Source organism: Thamnophis sirtalis, unplaced genomic scaffold (assembly GCF_051295495.1).
Source record: "Thamnophis sirtalis isolate CommonGarterSnake01/CBP01778 unplaced genomic scaffold, rThaSir2_p1.2 scaffold_2, whole genome shotgun sequence".
Lineage (NCBI taxonomy): Eukaryota > Metazoa > Chordata > Lepidosauria > Squamata > Natricidae > Thamnophis > Thamnophis sirtalis.
In genome coordinates, this window is record NW_028261382.1 from 101,570,110 (window position 1) to 101,590,397 (window position 20,288).

At 48.3% G+C, this 20,288-nt stretch overlaps 1 protein-coding gene across 1 annotated transcript in view; it reads left to right on the plus strand.

Annotated features, from left to right (window-relative positions):
* Positions 1 to 3,801: 3,801 nt before the first annotated feature.
* Positions 3,802 to 20,288, plus strand: part of CPSF1 (cleavage and polyadenylation specific factor 1) — a 40,088-nt gene continuing 23,601 nt past the window's right edge. Inside the window, 12 exon segments of the mRNA XM_087703533.1 lie at positions 3,802 to 3,906; positions 6,367 to 6,523; positions 7,948 to 7,975; positions 9,867 to 10,000; positions 11,253 to 11,333; positions 11,807 to 11,958; positions 13,142 to 13,288; positions 14,068 to 14,207; positions 15,156 to 15,266; positions 17,273 to 17,366; positions 18,453 to 18,540; positions 20,081 to 20,203. Of these exon segments, the coding sequence (XP_087559659.1) occupies positions 6,380 to 6,523; positions 7,948 to 7,975; positions 9,867 to 10,000; positions 11,253 to 11,333; positions 11,807 to 11,958; positions 13,142 to 13,288; positions 14,068 to 14,207; positions 15,156 to 15,266; positions 17,273 to 17,366; positions 18,453 to 18,540; positions 20,081 to 20,203 (1,242 nt within the window). The 5' untranslated portion in view covers positions 3,802 to 3,906; positions 6,367 to 6,379.

Here is a 20,288-nt window from a genome sequence, read left to right on the forward strand (position 1 = left end):
ATTAATTAATTATCTGCAGATAAGATGTGGGGGGGGGGTTATAATCTCAGCTGCCAATTAGTGCCAATTGCAGGCACAATTTTGAAGCGATGCCAAGTAACCTAATAGAAATGCCCTTTAAAAATGTGAGATTTTACAATTTTACAAATGTAAAGTAGGAAATAGTTGTATAAATGTGATTTTAAAAAGTAAAGTAATAATCTCACATTTTTAAAGGGCATTTCCAACTAAGTGGCACTCTAAAACCTAGCAAATGTGTTGTAACACAAGCTTTTATGGTCCGCAATTACTTAAATACTCCTTTTTAAAAATCACATTTATACAACTATTTCCTACTTTACATTTGTAAAATTGTAAAGTTTATAGTTTATGATACAGAATTTAAGAATTATGCTGGCTGGGTCATATTAGTGAAGGGCATCGGTTAAAGAATGTTTTATTATAAATTGAAATGTCAAGTATGGAATTGTTTTCTATTTTAAATTATATTTTTTCTTTAAGAGACAGAGGAAAAAGGGGCTTAAACACTAGCCTATCACACTGATCAAAAGGCCTGTCTACAGAATGAATTTGAAGGGGAAAAAATTCAATTAAAGTTAATAGCATGATAGAAATTGGAAGATGTGGGTGCTCCAACACCGGAGGTTTTTAAGAAGAGGCTGGACAACCATTTTCTGGGGTGGTATAAGAACTCCTGCCTTGGGCAGTGGGTTGGACTAGAAGACCTCCAAGGTCCCTTCCCACCTTATGATTCTGTGTAGATTTGTTCATCTTTTTTTTATAATTTTTATTTTTATTTTTGTTACATAGACAACATATACACACCACAATAGAAAAAGAAAATCAAAAAAGAAAAAAGAAAAAAAACACACACATACAAAAGAAAAAACACACACAAAGCCCATCATCACATTCAGTATGTCGTTTGGTTACAGGTGTTTTAACATTTATCATTCTTATACCTTCATTGTTTCATTTAATAGATTATAATTTAGTATCGTTTCTTATTCCCCTACCTGTGGCAATCCATCCCTACTACGTTTCCCCCCCCACACACGCACCCCGTATCTCTCTGTTATATATTTAATAGACACAACAATAAAATAAAATAATAAAAAAAGACAAAAAGAAAAAAAAACCATCATCACCTGCAGCATGTCGTTTGGTTACAAGTGTTTTAACATCCACATCCTCGAATAATATTTACCATCTCAAACTTTTCATGTAGTATAACTAGATTTGTTCATCTTTTACGCAACACCAATTGAAGATGCTTATTTTTAAAAAAATTCCCTCTGGAGATTTGGCTGGTGAAGACCAATGTACGACTGAGGCACTTTTGTGCAGTAGGGCAAATTGTGTAAATTATACACAACACACACACACACACACACACACACACACACACACACACACACACACACACACAGAGCTCAGAGGAAGCAGGAGTTCCAGGTACAGAAAATCCACCTCTTCCACACCTCCCAAGTGCAAGAAGACTCAGCCAGCAGGAGTAAGGGAAGATTGCACGCTACAACGGCCACCTCTTAGGGATGGTGTGAAAGCTGCCAGTTGTGTTGTAGCCCATGTCGAGCTCGTTGGCATCGATGGAGCAAGCTAGAGTTGGCACGGACGGGCAGCTGTGCCCATCTCATGAGGTTTCCTCACCAACATCTCCAGGGTCAGCGATTAAAGCGGGAGGCTGGATTACAAACCCCGTCCAGAGGTTAGATGCTGATTAACAGAGTTGGAAGGGGCCTTGAAGGTCATCTAGACCGGTGGTCTCCCACCTTAGCAACTTTAAGACCTGTGGACTTCAACTCCCAGAGTTCCTCAGCCAGCTTTATGGCCTGCTTCTGTCTGCCCCCCCCCCCCCGGCCATGCACAGATGCTTTAAAATAAGTCCCACTGCTTTGGGGTGAAACTGCACCCCTTATGCTCTTCACCAATCACATCCTGCCACTTCCTGCCTAATTTCTCAGAAATCTTTTTGAGAAAATGCAGAAAACGCTGTGTGTGCTGTGCCCATCAAGGAAATGGGCACAATCCTGCTTCCTACCAGCTGTTTCTGGCCTGGCTGCCCTGTGGTTTCATAATAAAGCCTTCTGGGGATACGGTGCACCAAACTCAGAGAGCACCAAGGGCCCCATTGTTTTCCTTCTCTCCACAAACTCCATACCCCTCTAGCACTGTTTATGTTGCCTAGTTAGGCAGATACAAGCTTTGTTGCCTCCTCGGTTTGTTTTCTTGCAAATATTTCATGACCTAACCAGCTACCCAGCACTGATGATGTTACCTAGTTGGGTAATAAAACACCTGCAAGAAAACAAGCAAGGTCAGAGAGCACCAGGGACCCCCAATAGCAGGATTTCAGCTTCCCTTGTTTAAATCTGTGGGGTTGCCATTTCTGTACCTTCTCCTGTTGCAGAAAATGACAGGCTTTAGACTTCTCAGGATACAGGAAAAGTTTATTTGGCAGCCAGGTTCAGAAAGCTGGACCATGGCTTAGCATCGCAAGTTCTGAACAACCTTAATTATCGAAGCATGTGTTTCTTATACATTCTCAAAAGCATTGCAACACGGAAATACTCAACACATTTCTTAGTGGTTACCTTGAGGAGAAAGCCTTATAAGGAGATGGGGGGTCTTACTTCTCCTTTTGTTTATGGGGTACGTGTCATTAACAAACTTGAATTGAACCTTGGACTTTTGACATCTTGTGGTTAGGCACTGGCTTCCTGTTTCTTTTGCAAGCTCCAACTCTGTCTATGTGGCTTTTAATATAGAAGTAAAAGGGACTCTAAGAGGCTGTCCAGCCTGACCCAGTAGGTTTCACACTTAATGTCCAAATCTCACTTTACGTCTGCTTTACTCCCTCTTGCCCAATTGTGGCTGCTTCCTTTGAGGGTGGCTTTGAGGGCTGGTGTCCCCCCCCCCCGCCCACCCCATGCCCTAGGCCAGGGGTCTGCAAGCTTGGCGACTTGACGACTTGTGGACTTCAACTCCCAGAATTCCTTGTGGACTTCAACTCCTGGGAGTTGAAGCCCACAAGTCGTAAAGTCGCCAAGCTTGCAGACGCCTGTCCTAGATAGCCTTGTGGGGGAAAGAGGACACCAGGACGGACATCCCAGGGTCTCATCCTGCATCCTATAACCGCCTGGCCCTCAATTTCGCAGGGGCCAAAGCAAAAGCACTCTGCACATGCTCAGAAGTGCTTTAGGAGGTGGCAAATATTTCATAGAAATAAGCTTGGAAATGAAAGGAAAGCCATTTCTGGAGACGGGTGTCCTTCTCAGAGTGGAACTAACTCCATGGGCAGAGTCGCCGCAGCCCCAATGCTGCTTTTCAGGCAGGAGACTCGAACCCGCTTCCCAACCTGGCGCCTTCCTGCCTTCACACCAGAGTCCAAAACTTGACCCCTTGAAGACGGGTGGACTTCAACTCCCAGAATTCCCCAGCCAGCAACTTCCTTATATTTATAGTGCATGCTGGCTGGGGGATTCTGGGAGTTGAAGTCCACCACAGTCTTCAAGCGAGTTTGGACACTTCCATTCTAAAACCTACTGAACTTCTGAGTCACTGCACATGCGCGGCACGGCCTTCTGGGAGTTAAAGTCCTACACAATGGCGGCAACCGGCCATCCCCATTGGACCGTACCCCTTCCCCGCTGCCCAATCAGACGGAAGGAACCGAACTACCCGCGGGAGCCTCAACTCCGCCCTTCTCTGGTCCCTGCCGCCTGTTCTTCCCCTCCGGCTCGTGGCCACGCCCCTTCCCCTCCCTCCGCTCTAGCCTCCCGTCTCGATGCCTCTTCCTTGCTTCCCCAGGCGCGCCGAGGGTTCCGGCGGACGCGGTTTCCGCCCGGAGTGCTTTTCCCGCTGCTCCCGCCGGTGAGGGGCTGGGAGGTAAGCGCCGCGCGTGGGGGTTTCGGGGGTCTGGGGGCTCCGTCGTGCCCGGCCTGACAGAACCCCCTCATTTCGGTCACATTTCCGCCCTCGGAGGGCTGTTTCTCCGGGACTTGGAGCTCGGTGGCCAGAAAAGGCACTCTGTACATGCTCTGGGGCGCCCTCGCGGGGGTTCCGCCAAGAAGGTTCTTTGGGCAGACCCGGGTATGAATTCCTTGATGAACCCGGGTTTAAATACCCGCGATTAGCACGTGTGAAGGGCAAATGGCTCTTTTTAGGCTGGTGCCTCGGCGTGCAAACCGAGAGAGAATAGAATAGGGACAGAGCTGGAAGGGACCTCAGAGGTCTTCTAGTCCAGCCCCCTGCTCAATCAGGAGATCCTATGCCATTTCAATCAGAATGGAGCTGTAGGGGATCCTGGAGGTCTTCTAGTCCGACCCTCTGCTCAAGCAGGAGACCCTATACAGGAAGGATCATTTTATTACAATGTATCTGAATATTCAGACGAAAGGGATGTTCAAATATTCAAAGAGGGAGCCCCGATCCTTCATTTAAATCTCCCTTTAATAGTTAACCTCACAGAGAAAAAAAATGAAAGAGGGAAGTTGTGTTGGGCTGTAGATAGAAGTGAAGCCCCCCCTTCTCATAATCGGTCAACCCCAAAGGTGGTTTCAAGTTAGGTAACCAGATGCCAGTTGACACCAAGGGACTTTTTCTGATTGGGAGAGAGGATCCTGCCATCCTTCTGTAACTTTTCTCAGTTTAAGGATGGTGGAAGCCATCGAATCAATTCCAGGATTAAGACGTTTTCCTACATTCAGTCTAATGTCCCCAAAGGTGCTTTTCAAAAGGCAACTGGCCTTTCTGGTTTTTTCGTTGAAGACGTTTCACTTCTCATCTCTGATGAAACAGGCAAACCTCCAAGTCGCCTCAACGACCCTCCTAAAGGCTGCAAATGACCAGCTTTGTCTGCAAGGAGTATCAATCCTTCCCTTCCCCACTGTCCAGTCGGAGCTGAAGAAGCTTCTTGGATGAGAAACGAAACGTCTTCCAAGAAAAACCAGAAAGTCCAGTTGCCTCTTGAAAAAAAGCACCTTTAGGGCAACCCTGACCTGGATGACTGAGAATCTCTACAGACGTTTAGCTGTAGAGTTTGGGATGGACACCCTCTGAATGGTGTGGGAGTTTGAACGGATTTCCAAAGAAAAGATTGCAGAGTACAGAAACCATTTGCACTACTCAGTTGACCCCGAGGAGGACACAGATAAACCTCTAAGTAGCCTCGATGACTCACTCTCTGAGGAATATCAATCTTTCCTTTCCCCACCGTCCAGTCGGAGCTGAAGAAGCTGCTTGGATGAGAAGCGAAAGGTCTTCCAAGAAAAACCAGAAAGTCCAGGTGCCTCTTGAAAAAAGCCCCTTTGAAAGGACAAGCAGGACCTCGGATGATGGAGAATCTCCATAGACATTTTGGACTTCCAAAGGGCCTTAAAGGCTGCTAAAAGAGAATTTGATAACTAGACAGAATAGAATAGAATAGAATTTTATTATTTGTATGCTGCCCTTCTCCGGGAGGACTCAGGGCAGCGAACAATTCAAGGGGGAAAAAAAGGGGAACATAAAAACGAAATACAAATAATAAAAATAGGCAACAGTCGTACAACCATACATGTCGAGAGGGGAGGGAACTCATCACCCCCAGGCCTGCCGGCAAAGCCAGGTTTTGACGGCTTTTCGGAAGGCCTGGAGAGAGGTGAGGGTCCGAATCCCTGCGGGGAGTTCATTCCAGAGGCCCGGAGCTGCCACAGAAAAGGCCCTCCCCCGGGTAATAGCCAGATGGCATTGGCTGGTAGATGGCACCCGGAGGAGGCCAACCCTGTGAGATCTGATGGGTCTGTGGGAGGTAATTGGCAGCAGGCGGTCTCTCAAGATTATTTGGGTATTAAAAGTTTCTTTACCATGTGGAACGGGAAAAAGGAATGATTACCCTTAAGATTAGTTGTTCTGTTTGCTTCCCCTAACTAAAACAAATGAAACAGGATATTGGTCCCAATACCCCCTGTGGGGAGGTAAACGATGAATGTCATGTCTCTGTTTTGGGAGATTGTATATGAGGTTTACGTGACACAGGAAGGCCAGGTACTTTGGGATGATCGATATGTTTGCTAAGAGTATAAAAGACTGTAAACAACTGCCCTTCGGGGTTCAGATTTTGCTTGACCAATCACTACGGAACCATTGCGCAAATAAACCTCTCCCTCTGACAAAGAGCTGGTCTTGTCTCATTTTCTGCTACACTGTCCCATGAAGAGGGAATTGCCATAGTCCCACTTGCTAGTGATCAGAACAAGCGTCTCTTGTCACCAAGATCCCCCCAACTGAGACCTTCCAGAGGCATGGAGACTCCGTCCCTCTGTCGCTCCCTCCCCCTGAGTTGTTTCTGTTTTTTTGTCTTCTTAGGGAGGGGGCCAAGATGTACGCCGTATACAAGCAAGCCCACCCTCCCACCGGCCTGGAATTTTCTATGTACTGCAACTTCTTCTCCAATTCCGAGCGCAACTTGGTGGTGGCAGGAACCTCGCAGCTGTATGTTTACAGGCTCAACCATGACTCTGAGGTACTACAAACCCCATGCTTCTAGGTGTTCACTCGTTGGTTGAGGACTCAAGGAAGGTCCATTGCCTCTGTGTATCTCCGTCGTGTGAATGTCTTTCAGGGGAAACGGTGTTGTGGAGAGCTCAGACACAAGGGAACTTGGTACTGAAGTGGCCACGCTGGGTATTGTTAGCAATAGCAATAGCAGTTAGACTTATATACCGCTTCATAGGGCTTTCAGCCATCTCTAAGCGGTTTACAGAATCAGCATATATTTCCCCCACAGTCTGGGTCCTCATTTCACCCACCTCAGAAGGATGGAAGGCTGAGTCAACCTTGAGCTGGTGAGATTAGAACCGCTGAACTGCAGATAGCAGTCAGCTGAAGTGGCCTGCAGTGCTGCACTCTAACCACTGCGCCACCTCGGCTCTTGTTGTTGTTGAGTGTTGGGATACGACTGGGGTGGGGGAGCTCTAACCTAGGATGCGAGTGTGCCTTATGGAACCTTGGTCTCTGGGAGGGGAGTCCTCACAGGTAGCTCCCAACCTACGACAATTCATTTTGTGACTTTTCAAAGTTACAACAGTACTGAAAAAAGTGACTTACAACCGATTTTCACAGTCACCTCTTCAAAATCTGGATGTTGGCAACTGGCTCATATTTATGACGGTCGCAGGGCCATGGGGGGGGTCACGTGATCCTCTTTTACGACCTCCTAAAAAGCAGAGTCAATGAGGAAGCCAGATTCGCTTCACAAATGTGTGACTAACTTAACACCTGCAGTGAATTCACTTAACAAGAGTGGCAAAAAAAAAGGACGTAAAATGCGGGCCAAACTCACTTAACCACTGTCTTGCCTAGCCACAGAAATGTTGCGCTCAATGGTGGTCGTAAGTCGAGGACTACCTGTAGGGGACCACAGTGTGGGGACCGGCAATTCTTGTTGCTAAGCAGGGTAGTTGCTAAGTGTGACATCACTTGAGTGAGATCAGTTCCGATTGCAGTCGTTAAACAATTAACGGTGGGGATCTTTAAACACAAGGTTGAGATGACGTGCGGCTTCCATCTGGCTTCCCCAGTGAGCTTGCTTGGTAAAGATTGCAGATGGCGGCCAGGTGGACCACAGGACACTGTCCTAAATGTGTGCCAGTTGCCAAGTCACGATCTTGTGACTGTAGGGAAAGACCGCAACAGCCACAAATTCAAGGCCCAGTTGTAAATCTCTCTCTTCAGCACCGTCGTAAGTTGGAACAGTTTCTAAACAGATGGTTGGTAGCTGAGGACTTACCCACCCAGTGAGCTTTCCAGCTTTCTCCCTAACTGGTTCATGTCCCAATGGGGAGGGGACTGGGCTGGGCTGTGGTGGGGGAGGGAAGGCAGGAGGCTGGTGTGTGGCTGCGGTTGTGAGTCTGCAGCACTGACGAGGATGCGTCTCTTCTCTTCCAGAGCACCACCAAGAGTGACAGGAACACAGGTGAGTGGGGAGGGGGGAACCTGGGAAATGGGGCTGGGGGGAAGAAGCAGCTTTGTTATCCTCAGGTGGGATCCACACAGCTTGGCGGGTGCTCTTTCCAAAGCCCCCGGCCCTTTGGGAACGTCCCTTTGGCCCCAGCTGTGGGGAGGGGGTTATTGTGGGTCTGGGGGCACTGAGGCTCTTCTTCCTGCGGAAGCCACTGAGGAACGGTGGGGAGGGGGCCAATCCACTCAGTAATTTCTGGCCCCCGAACCCTTCAAAGCAAACTCCATCCCACCTCGGGGGGGTCTCTGGTGCAGCTGTGTGCATCACCCGTTAAGAGGAGGGGGACTGAAGCCACGGGGAGCCAGAGTCCCTCAGAGCAGACAAGTCGGGACAGCTGCCTAGAGGGGAAGAGGGGGTGGTCCTCATCACCCCTCCTCTCCTGGGGTCCTTTCTTGCCTTCAGCTCTGTGCCCTTAACACCCCCACACACACACCTGGGCTCGGTTGTCAGTTAAATAGAAGTTAGGGAAGAGTCCCACGGCTGTTAAGTGAGAATCCGTCTTCCTCACCCGACTCTGCTCGTCGGACGGTCGCAAAAGGGGATCACTTGATCCCTGTAACTGTCGTAAATAGAAGCCAGTTGTCAAACATCTGGATTTTTGATCATGTGACCCTGGGGATGCCGCAACGGTCGTAAGTGTGAGAAAACGGCCATAAGCCGCTCTTTTTCAATGACGTTGTCAATTGGGTTTGGGATATCCTATTTCAATGGTCTCCAACCTTGGCAACTTTAAGACTTGTGGACTTCAATTCCCAGAGTTTGGGAACTCTGGGAGTTGAAGTCCACAGGTCTTAAAGTTGCCAAGGTTGGAGACCACTGTCCTATTTGATTTCTTTTTAACGTTTGTATTATGTGTTTCTTTTAATGTTGTACGCCGCCCTGAGTCCCTTGGGAGAAGGGCGGCATATAAATCTAATAAACCTAAACCTAAACGTGCTGTTGTAAGTCGAGGACTGCCTGTATTAACAGCGGCACGTTTCATCTTGAATCCGATTTGTCTTCAGATGCTGAGTGGGGACTCAGTGGCAGGGGGCATGTGGCAGTCCTCAACTTAACGGCCGCAACGGAACCCAACGTTTTCGTTGTCAAGGGAGAAATCTGTTACCTTGAATTTTGCTCCATTTTGCGACTTTCCTTGCTACATTTGTTAAGTGAATCCTTGCAGCTGTTGAATCAGTCAGAAGGGTTGTTAAGTGAATCCCGGCTTCCCCGTGGAGTTTGCTTGTCACACAGTGGCAAAATGGGATCATGTGACCCCGGGACACTGCAGCGGTCATAAGTATGAATCCGTTGTCAAGCATCTTGAGTGCAGCGTTCTTAAGTGGGGAAAATGCTCATGAGCCCCTTTTTTCATTGCGTCTGTCAATTTGGGTGGTCACTAAGTGAAATGTTATAAGTCAGTACTCTTCCAGAGCAAAGAAGGACTAGGAAGGACATGATGGCAGCTTTCCAGTATTTGAGGGGCTGCCAATAAGTGGATCCCCCCCAAAGAGGAGGGGGTTCAAACTCTTCTCCAAAGAAGCAATGGTGGGAAACTAATCAAGGAGAGAAGCCACCTGGAATTCAGGAGAAACTTCCTGACAGTGAGGACAATTAACCAGCGGGACAGCTGGCCACCAGAAGTTGTGGGAGCTCCGTCACTGGAGGATTTTTGGAATAAGTTCTCCTGCTCGCATGGGGGGTTGGACTAGAGGACCTCCAAGGTCCTTTCCGGCTCTATTCTGACTCTGACTTTGAGATTTATCCAGTTTAGTGGCCGCCCATCCTACCAGGGTGGCCCTGGGCGGCTTACAATACGAATCCTCTGGTCGTCCCGTGTTGGTCTCTAATTCCTTTCCTTGCACAGAAGGCAGAGGCCACCGGGAGAAGCTGGAGCTGGTGGCCGCCTTCTCCTTCTTCGGGAACGTCATGTCCATGGCCAGCGTGCAGCTCGCGGGGGCCAAGAGGGACGCTCTCCTGCTCAGCTTCAAGGACGCCAAGGTCAGTTGCGTCTGGGGGGGGGGGGAGGGAGGGAGGGGTGGGGAGAGAGAGAAAAAACAGGCTTCCAGGAGGCTTCTGCTTCTGGAAGAGGGAGGGGGCAGTCCCGGGGGGCAAGAGCTCTTGCTCAGAAATGAATAGCAGTAGCCCTTAGACTTATATCCCGCTTCCCTCTCTAAGCGGTTTACAGAGTCGGCCTCTTTCCCCCAACAATCTGGGTCCTCATTTTACCCACCTGGGAAGGACGGAAGGCTGAGCCAAGCTGAATCACAGGGACTTTTTTATTATCTACCTATCTATCCATCACCTCTCTATTATCTCCCTCCCTCCCTCCCTCCCTCTCTCTCTCTCTCTCTCTCTGTCTCTCATTATCATCTGTCTCTCTCATATCTCTCTATATCTATCTATCTATCTATCTATCTATCTATCTATCTATCTATCTCTCTCTATCTATCCTCCATCATCTACCTATCCATCATCTATCATATATATATATATTTCTCTATCATTATCATCTCCATCTGTCTGTCTGTCTGTCTGTCTATCTATCTATCTATCTATCTATCTATCTATCTATCTATCATCTATCTCTTATCTATCTGTCTATCTATCTTTCATCTCTCTATTATCTCTCTCTCTCTTTCTCTCTCTCATTGTCATCTCTCTCTCTCTCATATCTCTACCCACACACCCATCCATCATTCATTCTATCATCTCTATCATCTACCTATCTATCCATCATCTCTCTATCATATCTATCATCTATCATTATCATCTCCATCTACCTATCCATCATTTCTCTGTCTCTGTCTGATTATCATCTATCTATCTATCTATCTATCTATCTATCTATCTATCTATCTATTATCTATCTATCTATCTATCTATCTATCTATCTATCTATCATCTATTAATCATCTATCTATCGATCTATCTAACTATCTATTGATCTATCTATCTATCTATCTATCTATCATCTCTATCATCTGTCTGTCTATCTTATCTGTCCATCCATCCATCCATCCATCCATCCATCTATCTATCCTATCTATTTTCTCTGCTGCCCATCCTGACTAATCCAGCCACTCTGGGGTGCATAGAGCCTTTTTAAGAACGTCTCCATCCGCCGTGGGCTCCCGAGGGTCTCTTTCCCTGGCAGGAATTAATTGTATGACTTTTGAAAGTCTTACCTTGAAGGGAATGGAAGGAAGGATGGGTGGCCTTGGTCTTTAATTCCCTGTTTCCTGTCTCCCAGCTCTCGGTGGTTGAGTACGATCCTGGCACACACGACCTGAAAACCCTCTCCCTTCATTACTTTGAGGAGCCGGAACTGAAGGTATGAGGAGTCCGGAGGTCTGTCATTTGATAGCAGATGAAGAGGCTCCGTGGCTTAGAATTGTTGGGCCTCCGGAGACTTTGGAGGGAGAAAATGAACCTCTCTACCAGAGAGATTGTTCCCAAGAAATAAGCCCTTTTCTCCACACCAGTCTGGAGAAAAGAAGGACTAGGGGTGATATAATAGCCTTCCAATATTTGAGGGGCTACCACAAAGAAGAAGGAGTCAAACTATTCTCCAAAACACCTGAGGGCAGGACAAGAAGCAATGGGTGGAAACTAATCAAGGAGAGAAGCAACCTAGAACTAAGGAGAAATTTCCTGACAGAACAATTAACCAGTGGAACTGCTTGCCACCAGAAGTTGTGGGTGTTCTAACACTGGAAGTTTTCAAGAAGAAATTGGGCAACCATCTGTCTGAAATGCTTAATAAGTAAACAAACAAACGGGTGTTTTTCTTGTTTCCTTCCCCAGGACGGCTTCGTGCAGAATGTCCACATCCCCAAAGTGCGTGTGGATCCCGACGGGCGCTGCGCCGTGATGCTCATCTACGGCACGCGGCTGGTGGTCCTGCCCTTCCGCAGAGACACCCTGACCGATGAGCACGAAGGAGTGGTGGGCGAAGGGTAAGGCGAGCCGGGCCTCCTCGGCCCTCCCAGTAGCCTGGGGGAGATGGCGTTCCTCCCACATCAAATCACAGGAAATCCAATCCCCCCCCCCAAAAAAAAAGCTTTTTCCTAGGAAATCCCCTCCTTAAGGTTTACTCCTCTTGAGAAAATCATGATAGCAATAGCCCTTAGACTTATATAGCAATAGCAATAGCAGTTAGATTTATATACCGCTTCATAGGGCTTTCAGCCCTCTCTAAGCGGTTTACAGAGTCAGCATATGGCCCCCAACAACAATCCGGGTCCTCATTTTACCCACCTCGGAAGGATGGAAGGCTGAGTCAACCTTAGGCCTTGGATGGATAGATAATAGATAAGATAGATACAGAAGATAGATAGATAGATAGAAGATAGATAGATGATAGATATAGATGATAGATAGATAGATAGATAGATAGATAGATAGATAGATAGATAGATAGATAGATAGATAGATAGATAGATAGATAGATAGCAATAGCAATAGCAATAGCAGTTAGATTTATATACCGCTTCATAGGGCTTTCAGCCCTCTCTAAGCGGTTTACAGAGTCAGCATATCGCCCTCAACAACAATCCGGGTCCTCATTTTACCCACCTTGGAAGGACAGAAGGCTGAGTCAACCTTGAGCCGGTGAGATTTGAACCGCCAAACTGCAGATAGCAGTCAGCTGAAGTGGCCTGCAGTACTGCACCCTAACCACTGCACCACCTCGGCTCTTATATATCTTATATCCTGCTTCACAAGTGCTTTCACAGCCCTCTTTACAGAGCCAGCCTCTTGCCCCCCAACAATCTGGGTCCTCATTTGACCCACCTCGGAAGGACGGAAGGCTGAGTCGATCTTGAGCCTGGTGAGATTCGAACTGCCAAATTGCAGACGTCCGGCGGTCAGCAGAAGTAGCCTGCAGGACTGCACTCTAACCACTGCGCCACCGTTATAATATTATGATAATATTGTGATAGTGATAGAAATAGCAAGGGGTAATTCCATCAGGGATGGGATGGCTCAGCGGTTAAAGATGCTAAGCTGGCCAGCTGGAAAGCTGCCAGCCCGGTGTTCGAGACCCGAGTGCCACACGATGGGGTGAGCTCCCCTTCCTTTGAAGGTATTTCCGGCTTCCTGTTGATGGCTGCGCTCCCTCTTTCTCCCTCTCTGCAGCCAGAAGTCCAGCTTCCTTCCCAGCTACATCATCGACGTGAGGGAGCTGGACGAGAAGCTGCTGAACATCATCGACATGCAGTTCCTCTACGGTTACTACGAGCCCACCCTGCTCATTCTCTACGAGCCCAACCAGACCTGGCCGGGGTACGTTCTCTCCGCCTTCTGCCCCTGCCCTTCCACGCTGCCGTGGCCGAGCTGTGCCTCTGAGCGTAGACAGAGTGCCTTGCAGCAAGGGGAGGGGGGTTGGAGATCCGTCGAAGGCTGCAGGACGAAAGACGCACCCATGTTTGTTTGGGGGGTGGGGGTGGCTGACACTGCGGGGGACAGTCGCCGGAGGAGTTTATGTTTATGCCTTTTCTACAAACACAACAAGCAGCTTCAGAGATTCACTTAGTAATGGGCAAACAAGTCGTAAAATGAGACGCCACTCATTTAACAGCTGCCTTGCTTAACAATGGAAATTTGGGGCTCAACCGGGGTTGCAACTCAAGAACTACTAATAGATGATTTTCATTACAATCTGACAACTTTTACCCAAATTAATTGGAGAAAGGGCTCCGGTCTGGAATCCAATTTGTTATTTCTTTATTTATTAAATGTGTATGCCACCCATTTCACCAGCAAGCAAAATTAAAAACGACGAGAGGTTTAGAGCATTAACATGTAGAAAACAAGTCCATCCCACGGTCCAATCTCCCACTACCACGAAGACAGAATGCACCCATCCACATCTGCCCAGGTGCAGGAACAAAAGGACCTTGACTTTCGGAGAAGGGATGTTGTTATGGCTACATATCACCCAACTCTGTATAATTCCCCCCCTCCCAGTTTCCCACAGTGGAAAGTGTGCCAGGCCTGAAATCCAAAAAGAAAAGATGGCTCCTTTACGTGGGAAGCGCTTCATCCTCTCTCCTTCTCCGCAGGCGGGTGGCTGTGCGCCAGGACACCTGCAGCATCGTGGCCATCTCCCTCAACATCATGCAGAAGGTCCATCCCGTCATCTGGTCCCTCTGCAACCTGCCCTTCGACTGCACGCAGGCCCTGGCAGTGCCCAAGCCTATTGGTAAGCGGAGCAGCCCTTCCTGGCTTCACGGGGGTGGGGAAGGCTGGTGCGGAGGTTGGCATCTGCACGCATCCCAAACAGCCTCCCTCCAGATGTTCGGGGACTGCAGAGCCTCCTGGTTTGGAAACTCCAGGTGTGGAGCACTGAACAGCTGCTGCAAATTGCAAACAGAAGCCGCTTTTTGGTGCGGGATTTTGAAGGGGAATCAAATATTGTTGTAGCTGTGGGATGTGTAAGAACTGAGTTGTTTCCTCTGTAGATTCGGGTTAATGTCCGGGTTCCAAATAGCATCCAAAATTAAATCAGAGTCCAAGGGAAAGTACTGCTAAAAGTTCCAATTTATGAAGAGAGCCATGTTGGCCCATCTGGGGAAACCCGAATCTGAAAGCTTCTTGGTTTCCCCCACCCAGTTGAAAGTTCAAGATAGCAATAGCAATAGCAGTTAGACTTATCTACCGCTTCATAGGGCTTTCAGCCCTCTCTAAGCGGTTTACAGAGTCAGCGTATCGCCCCCCACAGTCTGGGTCCTCATTTTACCCACCTCGGAAGGATGGAAGGCTGAGTCAACCTTGAGCCGGTGAGATTTGAACCGCCGAACTGCAGACTAGCAGTCAGCTGAAGTAGCCTGCAGTGCTGCATTCTAACCACTGCGCCACCTCGGCTCTTCAAGATCTTGCCCCCACACCCATCCACAAGTCCATCTCATGGTCCACTCTCCCACTGCCATGCTTGCAGCTTCCACCCATCCAGTTCTGGTCAGGTGCAGAGACAAAGGATGACCTTGGCTTTCTAGAAAGAATGTTGTTATGGCTACATAGCATCTAACTCCGTATTTTCCCACCATAGAACAGGCATAGCAGAATAATAGGAAGATCCAAAGGGAAAGAGGGCTGCAGGCCTGACATCCCCCCCCCCTCTCCTCTGCCTCTCTTCTCCTTCCCCCTCCAGGAGGTGTCGTGATCTTTGCAGTGAACTCTTTGCTCTACCTGAACCAGAGCGTGCCCCCATACGGCGTGTCGCTCAACAGCCTCACCAACGGCACCACCGTCTTCCCGTTAAGTACGTCTCTCTCTCTCTCTCTCTCTCTCTCTCTCTCTCTCCTTTTCCTCTCGTAACGACCACGGAGAGATGCATATGGGGAGCTCTGGAGGTGGAACCCTTTGTGAAAAGTATCTCAAAAGGTTACATCCTGGCGACTGGACCCTATGGAGATTCTCAGTCCTCCAGGTCCTGGTTGTCCCAAAGGTGCTTTTTTTTTTCAAGAGGCAACTGGACTTTCTTGTTTTTCTTTGGAAGACGTTTCGCTTCTCATCCAAGAAGCTTCTTCAGCTCCGACTGGATGGAGGGGAAGGGAAGGATTTTATATTCCTTGCAGGCAGCTGATCATCTTCATCCTTTGATTTGATTTGATTTGATTTATTGCATTTCTATGCCGCCCTATTCCCAGAGGATAGGACTGGGCGGCTCACAAACCAAAGTAAGGGGGGGGGATACAAACAGGAGGAAAACAGACAAACAACAACAACGATTTAAAAACAATCAACAACCACACAATTGGAGCGGGGACGGAAACCCGTCAGCCCGAGGCCTTTGAGAGCAGGGGTGTCCAACTTGATTTCATTGAGGGCTTCATCAGGATTATGTTTGACCTTGGCGGCTGGGAGGGGCGTGGCCAGGGTGGGCATGTCCAGCTCGACGTCACTCGTATTGGGGGCCGCCTGTGGGGGGCTGAGAGCTCTGCCAGCGAAAAGGGGCTCCTGAGCTCCGTTTTCAGCCACCACGGCCTCCTGCAGCCCTCTGCCAGCGAGAACGGAGCTCCGTGTGCCGGTCCTTCGCTATTTCCAGCGCGACCCCACTGGCCGGATCTAAGCACCCCACGGGCCTCGTTTAGCTCCCCTGTTGTAGAGAGTCCTTGAGGCTGCTAGGAGGTTTCTCTCTGTCCTCGGGGTAACCTGAGTGATGCCTCCAAGTGGCCTCAACGACCCTCTGAAAGGATGCCTGCGAAGTAGCCGTGGTTCGCCTCATGAGGCCAGTGTTGAGAAAAGACACGGACACGAGCTTTCTCGGGATGAGGCGACCCAGATTGGGGTCTGGGAGCCCCTTTTATTGAGATAGGACAAAGGCAGGAGGAGCAATCAGCATGTGATTAAAAACAGCCTGTCTTTTTTTTTTTTAAAATTTAAAAAAAAGATTTTATTGGTAAAAAGAAAATACAACATCCATAACTTGTAAAAAACAATACAACTACATTTTGAGATATTCCCATACTATCAAATCATTATAAACATCAAAGGTTAGGTATCTTATTCCTTCCCTCCCTCTTCTCTTCCCTCATTTCTTCTTTTCCATACCCTTTTCTTCCCTCCCCCCTTACTTCCTTCTCCCCTGCCTTCCCTCCTTTCTTTTCTCCTTTCCTCCTTTCCTTCCCCCTCCTTTCCCTCCCTCGATCCCCCCCTCCTTCACACATACCTTCCCTCCTTCCCTTCCTCTTTCCTTCCTCCTTCCTTTTCTCTTAATCTCCCTCCTTTCCTCCCTCTTTCCTTCCTTCCTTTCAACTCTCCTTCTCTCTTTCTTTCCCTCCCTCTTTCCCTCTTTACTACCCTCTCCTCTTCCCTTTAAAAAAAAAAAACAGCCTGTCAAACTACAATTGCTAATCTACTGCTCAGGGAAGTTCTGTCTATATATGGTCAAATCCTGGTCAGGATGTTTTATCTTTTGGGACTTGTTTTTTCCTGTGTGGTTCAGCGTGGCTGCGCATGCCCTGTTATGCACCACCACACCTACACAAAGAGTTCTGTGACAACAGATGCCAATGACCAGCTGTCCGCAAGGAGTATCAATCCTTGCAGACAGAATGTTATTATTTTTCATTTGTAAAAAAAAATTACAAAAGCTTCTTTGCTTCTGCCAGAGCCAGGAAACCAAACTCAGGTGGCAAACTTTAGCGCCTGATGGTGTTTTACGGATATCGATGTGGTGTTTCGGAATGCCAAATCTCCCTTTGGAGAGAGGGTCGAAGGGAGGAGACCCCTCTGCCCTGCTCCTAACCGCCCCTCTCCTTGCAGGGTTCCAGGAAGGACTCAAGATCACTCTGGACTGCGCCCAGGCGACCTTCATCTCCTACGACAAGATGGTGATCTCGCTGAAAGGAGGGGAGATGTAAGGCCTGGGTTTGCCCTCCGACACCTACGGGTCACTGTCCGGCCAACGGCCGTTTCTTTGCAGACGCTTCCTTACCTGACTAAGTCAGTGTTTCTCAACCTTGGCTACTTGAAGATGTCTGGACTTCAACTCCCAGAATTCCTCAGCCAGCGAATGCTGGCTGGGGTATTCTGGGAGTTGAAGTCCAGACATCTTCAAGTGGCCAAGGTTGAGAAACACTGGACTAGGTAACATCATCAGGGCTGCTGGTGCTACTGATGGTGATGGGGTTGCCTGTTTGAGTAACATCCCAGCTCAGAGAGCACGAAGGCCCCCACAGCCCTCCTCTCCCCCTTCCCTTCTAACTCTGATAATGTTACCTAGTTGGGTAATGAAACGTCTGCAAGAAAACATCCAAGGTCAGAGAGCCCCAAGGACTCCACAATTATTATTATTATTTATTTTTATTATTTATTAAATTTATAGGCCGCCCAATCCTGGAGGACAATGTCCTTCCCCTCCTCCTCCTCCTCCTCCTCCCTCCCTCCCCTTCCAGCTCTGATAATGTTGCCTAGTTGGGTAATGAAACTTCTACAAGGAAACAAGTAAGCTTAGAAAGCATCAAGGACCCTTTGGACAGCCCCCTCCTCCTCCCCCTCTTCCTTGCAAACCCCACTGCCCCATTGATGAAGTTACCTCGCTCAGAGAGCACCAAGGACCCCATAACTCAGCCTCCTCGCCCCCCCCCCCCCCCAATAACGTCAGTCCTCCCTGTATTTCTGCTGGCCACACTGTCCTTGTGGAGTGGTGGAGCAGAAATTGCCCGTTTTGCATTCTGCTCGTGGTTCAATAGCAATAGCAGTTAGACTTATATACCGCTTCATAGGGCTTTCAGCCCTCTCTAAGCGGTTTACAGAGTCAGCATATCACCCCCACAGTCTGGGTCCTCATTTCACCCACCTCGGAAGGATGGAAGGCTGAGTCAACCTTGAGCCAGTGAGATTTGAACCGCTGAACTGCAGATAACAGTCAGCTGAAGTGGCCTGCAGTACTGCACTCCTAACCACTGCCTCTCCCATCGTCGTTTCCCATTTGTTCCCCCAGCTACGTGCTGACCCTCATCACGGACGGCATGCGCAGCGTCCGCTCCTTCCATTTCGACAAGGCGGCAGCCAGCGTCCTCACCACTTGTGTAAGTGCCATTCAGCCCAGCCGTGGCTGTTTAGGCTGGGAGGGTTATTAATTGATTGATTGATTGATAGGGTTGATCATTCTCCTGAGATGCCAGAGGGTCAGTTAGATTTTTTTTCCTTTCTTTTTCTTTCCTTTCTCTTTTTTTCTCTTTTTTCTTTTTCTCTTCCTCTTTTTTCCTCCCTCCCGTCTCCTTCCTTCCTTTTTTCCTTCCTTCCCCAACTTGTTCACAGTCATATATGTTGGTAACTGGCTGACCAACCGCACTCAACGTGTAGTCCTCAATGGAACTGCATCTTCATGGAGGGAAGATGCAGTGGGGGACCCCAAGGCTCTGTTTTAGGCCCAGGACTCTTCAACATCTTCATCAATGATTTGGATGAGGGAATAAATGGGGAACTCATCAAATTTGCAGATGACACCAAGCTGGCATGAATAGCCAACACTCCAGAAGACTTAAGGCTTAAGATACAGAAGGATCTTGACAAACTTGAACATTGGGCACTATCTAATAAAATGAAATTCAATGGTGAAAAGAGTCAGGTTCTACATTTAGGCAAGAAAAACGAAATGCACAGGAACAGGATAGGTGGTACCTTGCTCAACAGTAGTAACTTTGAAAGGGATATTGGAGTCCTAGTGGACAACCATTTAAACAGGAGCCAGCCGTGTGCAGCAGCTGCCAAAAAAGCCAACACAGTTCTAGGCTGCATCAACAGAGGGAGAGAATCAAGATCACATGAAGGGTTAATATCACTTTATAAGGCCACACTTGGAATCCTGAATCCAGTTTTGGTCACCACGATGTAGAAAAGATGCGGAGACTCTGGAAAGAGTGCAGAGAAGAGCAAGAAAGAGGATTAGGGGACTGGAGACTAAAACATATGAAGAACGGTTGCAGGAACTGGGTATGTCTAGTTGAATGAAAAGAAGGACCAGGGGAGGCATGATAGGAGTCTTCCAATATCTCAGGGGTTGCCACAAAGAGGAGAGAGTCAACCTCTTCTTCAAGGCACCTGAGGGTAGAACAAGAAGCAATGGGTGGAAACTAATCAAGGAGAGAAGCAACTTAGAACTGAGGAGAAACTTCCTGACAGTGAGAACAATCAATCAACGGAACAGAAGTTGCCTCCAGAAGTTGTGAATGCCCAAATACTGGAAGTCTTTAAGAAGATGTTGGATAACCATTTGTCTGGAACGGTATGGGGTTTCCTGCCTAGGCAGGGGGTTGGACTAGAAGACCTCCAAGGACCCTTCCAACTCTGCTATTGTATTATATTGTATATGCATAATTTTGTATTTATTTATTCTGTCCTATTTATGGAGGGTCTAGAGGAGGAGGTGTGACCCTTTGAGAGCTGCGTGCAACGAAATTTCATTTTGACTTAGGCCGATCCGTGTACATTCCGAGTGACCATAAAGTTATTCTAAGTCTGTTCAGCAGCCTGGACCCGTGTCGGTCATCTCTCCTGTTCTAGGCCGGTCTGACTTTTTATCCTCTCTCTCTCTCTCTCTCCCCCTCCCTCCCCTTTGGATCTCAGATGATCACCTTGGAGCCTGGTTACCTGTTCCTGGGCTCTCGTCTGGGGAACTCCCTTCTCCTGAAATACACGGAAAAGCTCCAGGACGCTCCGATGAGCATCGCCAAGGACTCTGCCGAGAAGGTGAGCAAATCGGATGGGAGCCTCTCCATCCTCCTCCACACACACGACGTTCCCTTCACGACATCACGATTCCCTTAATACAGTG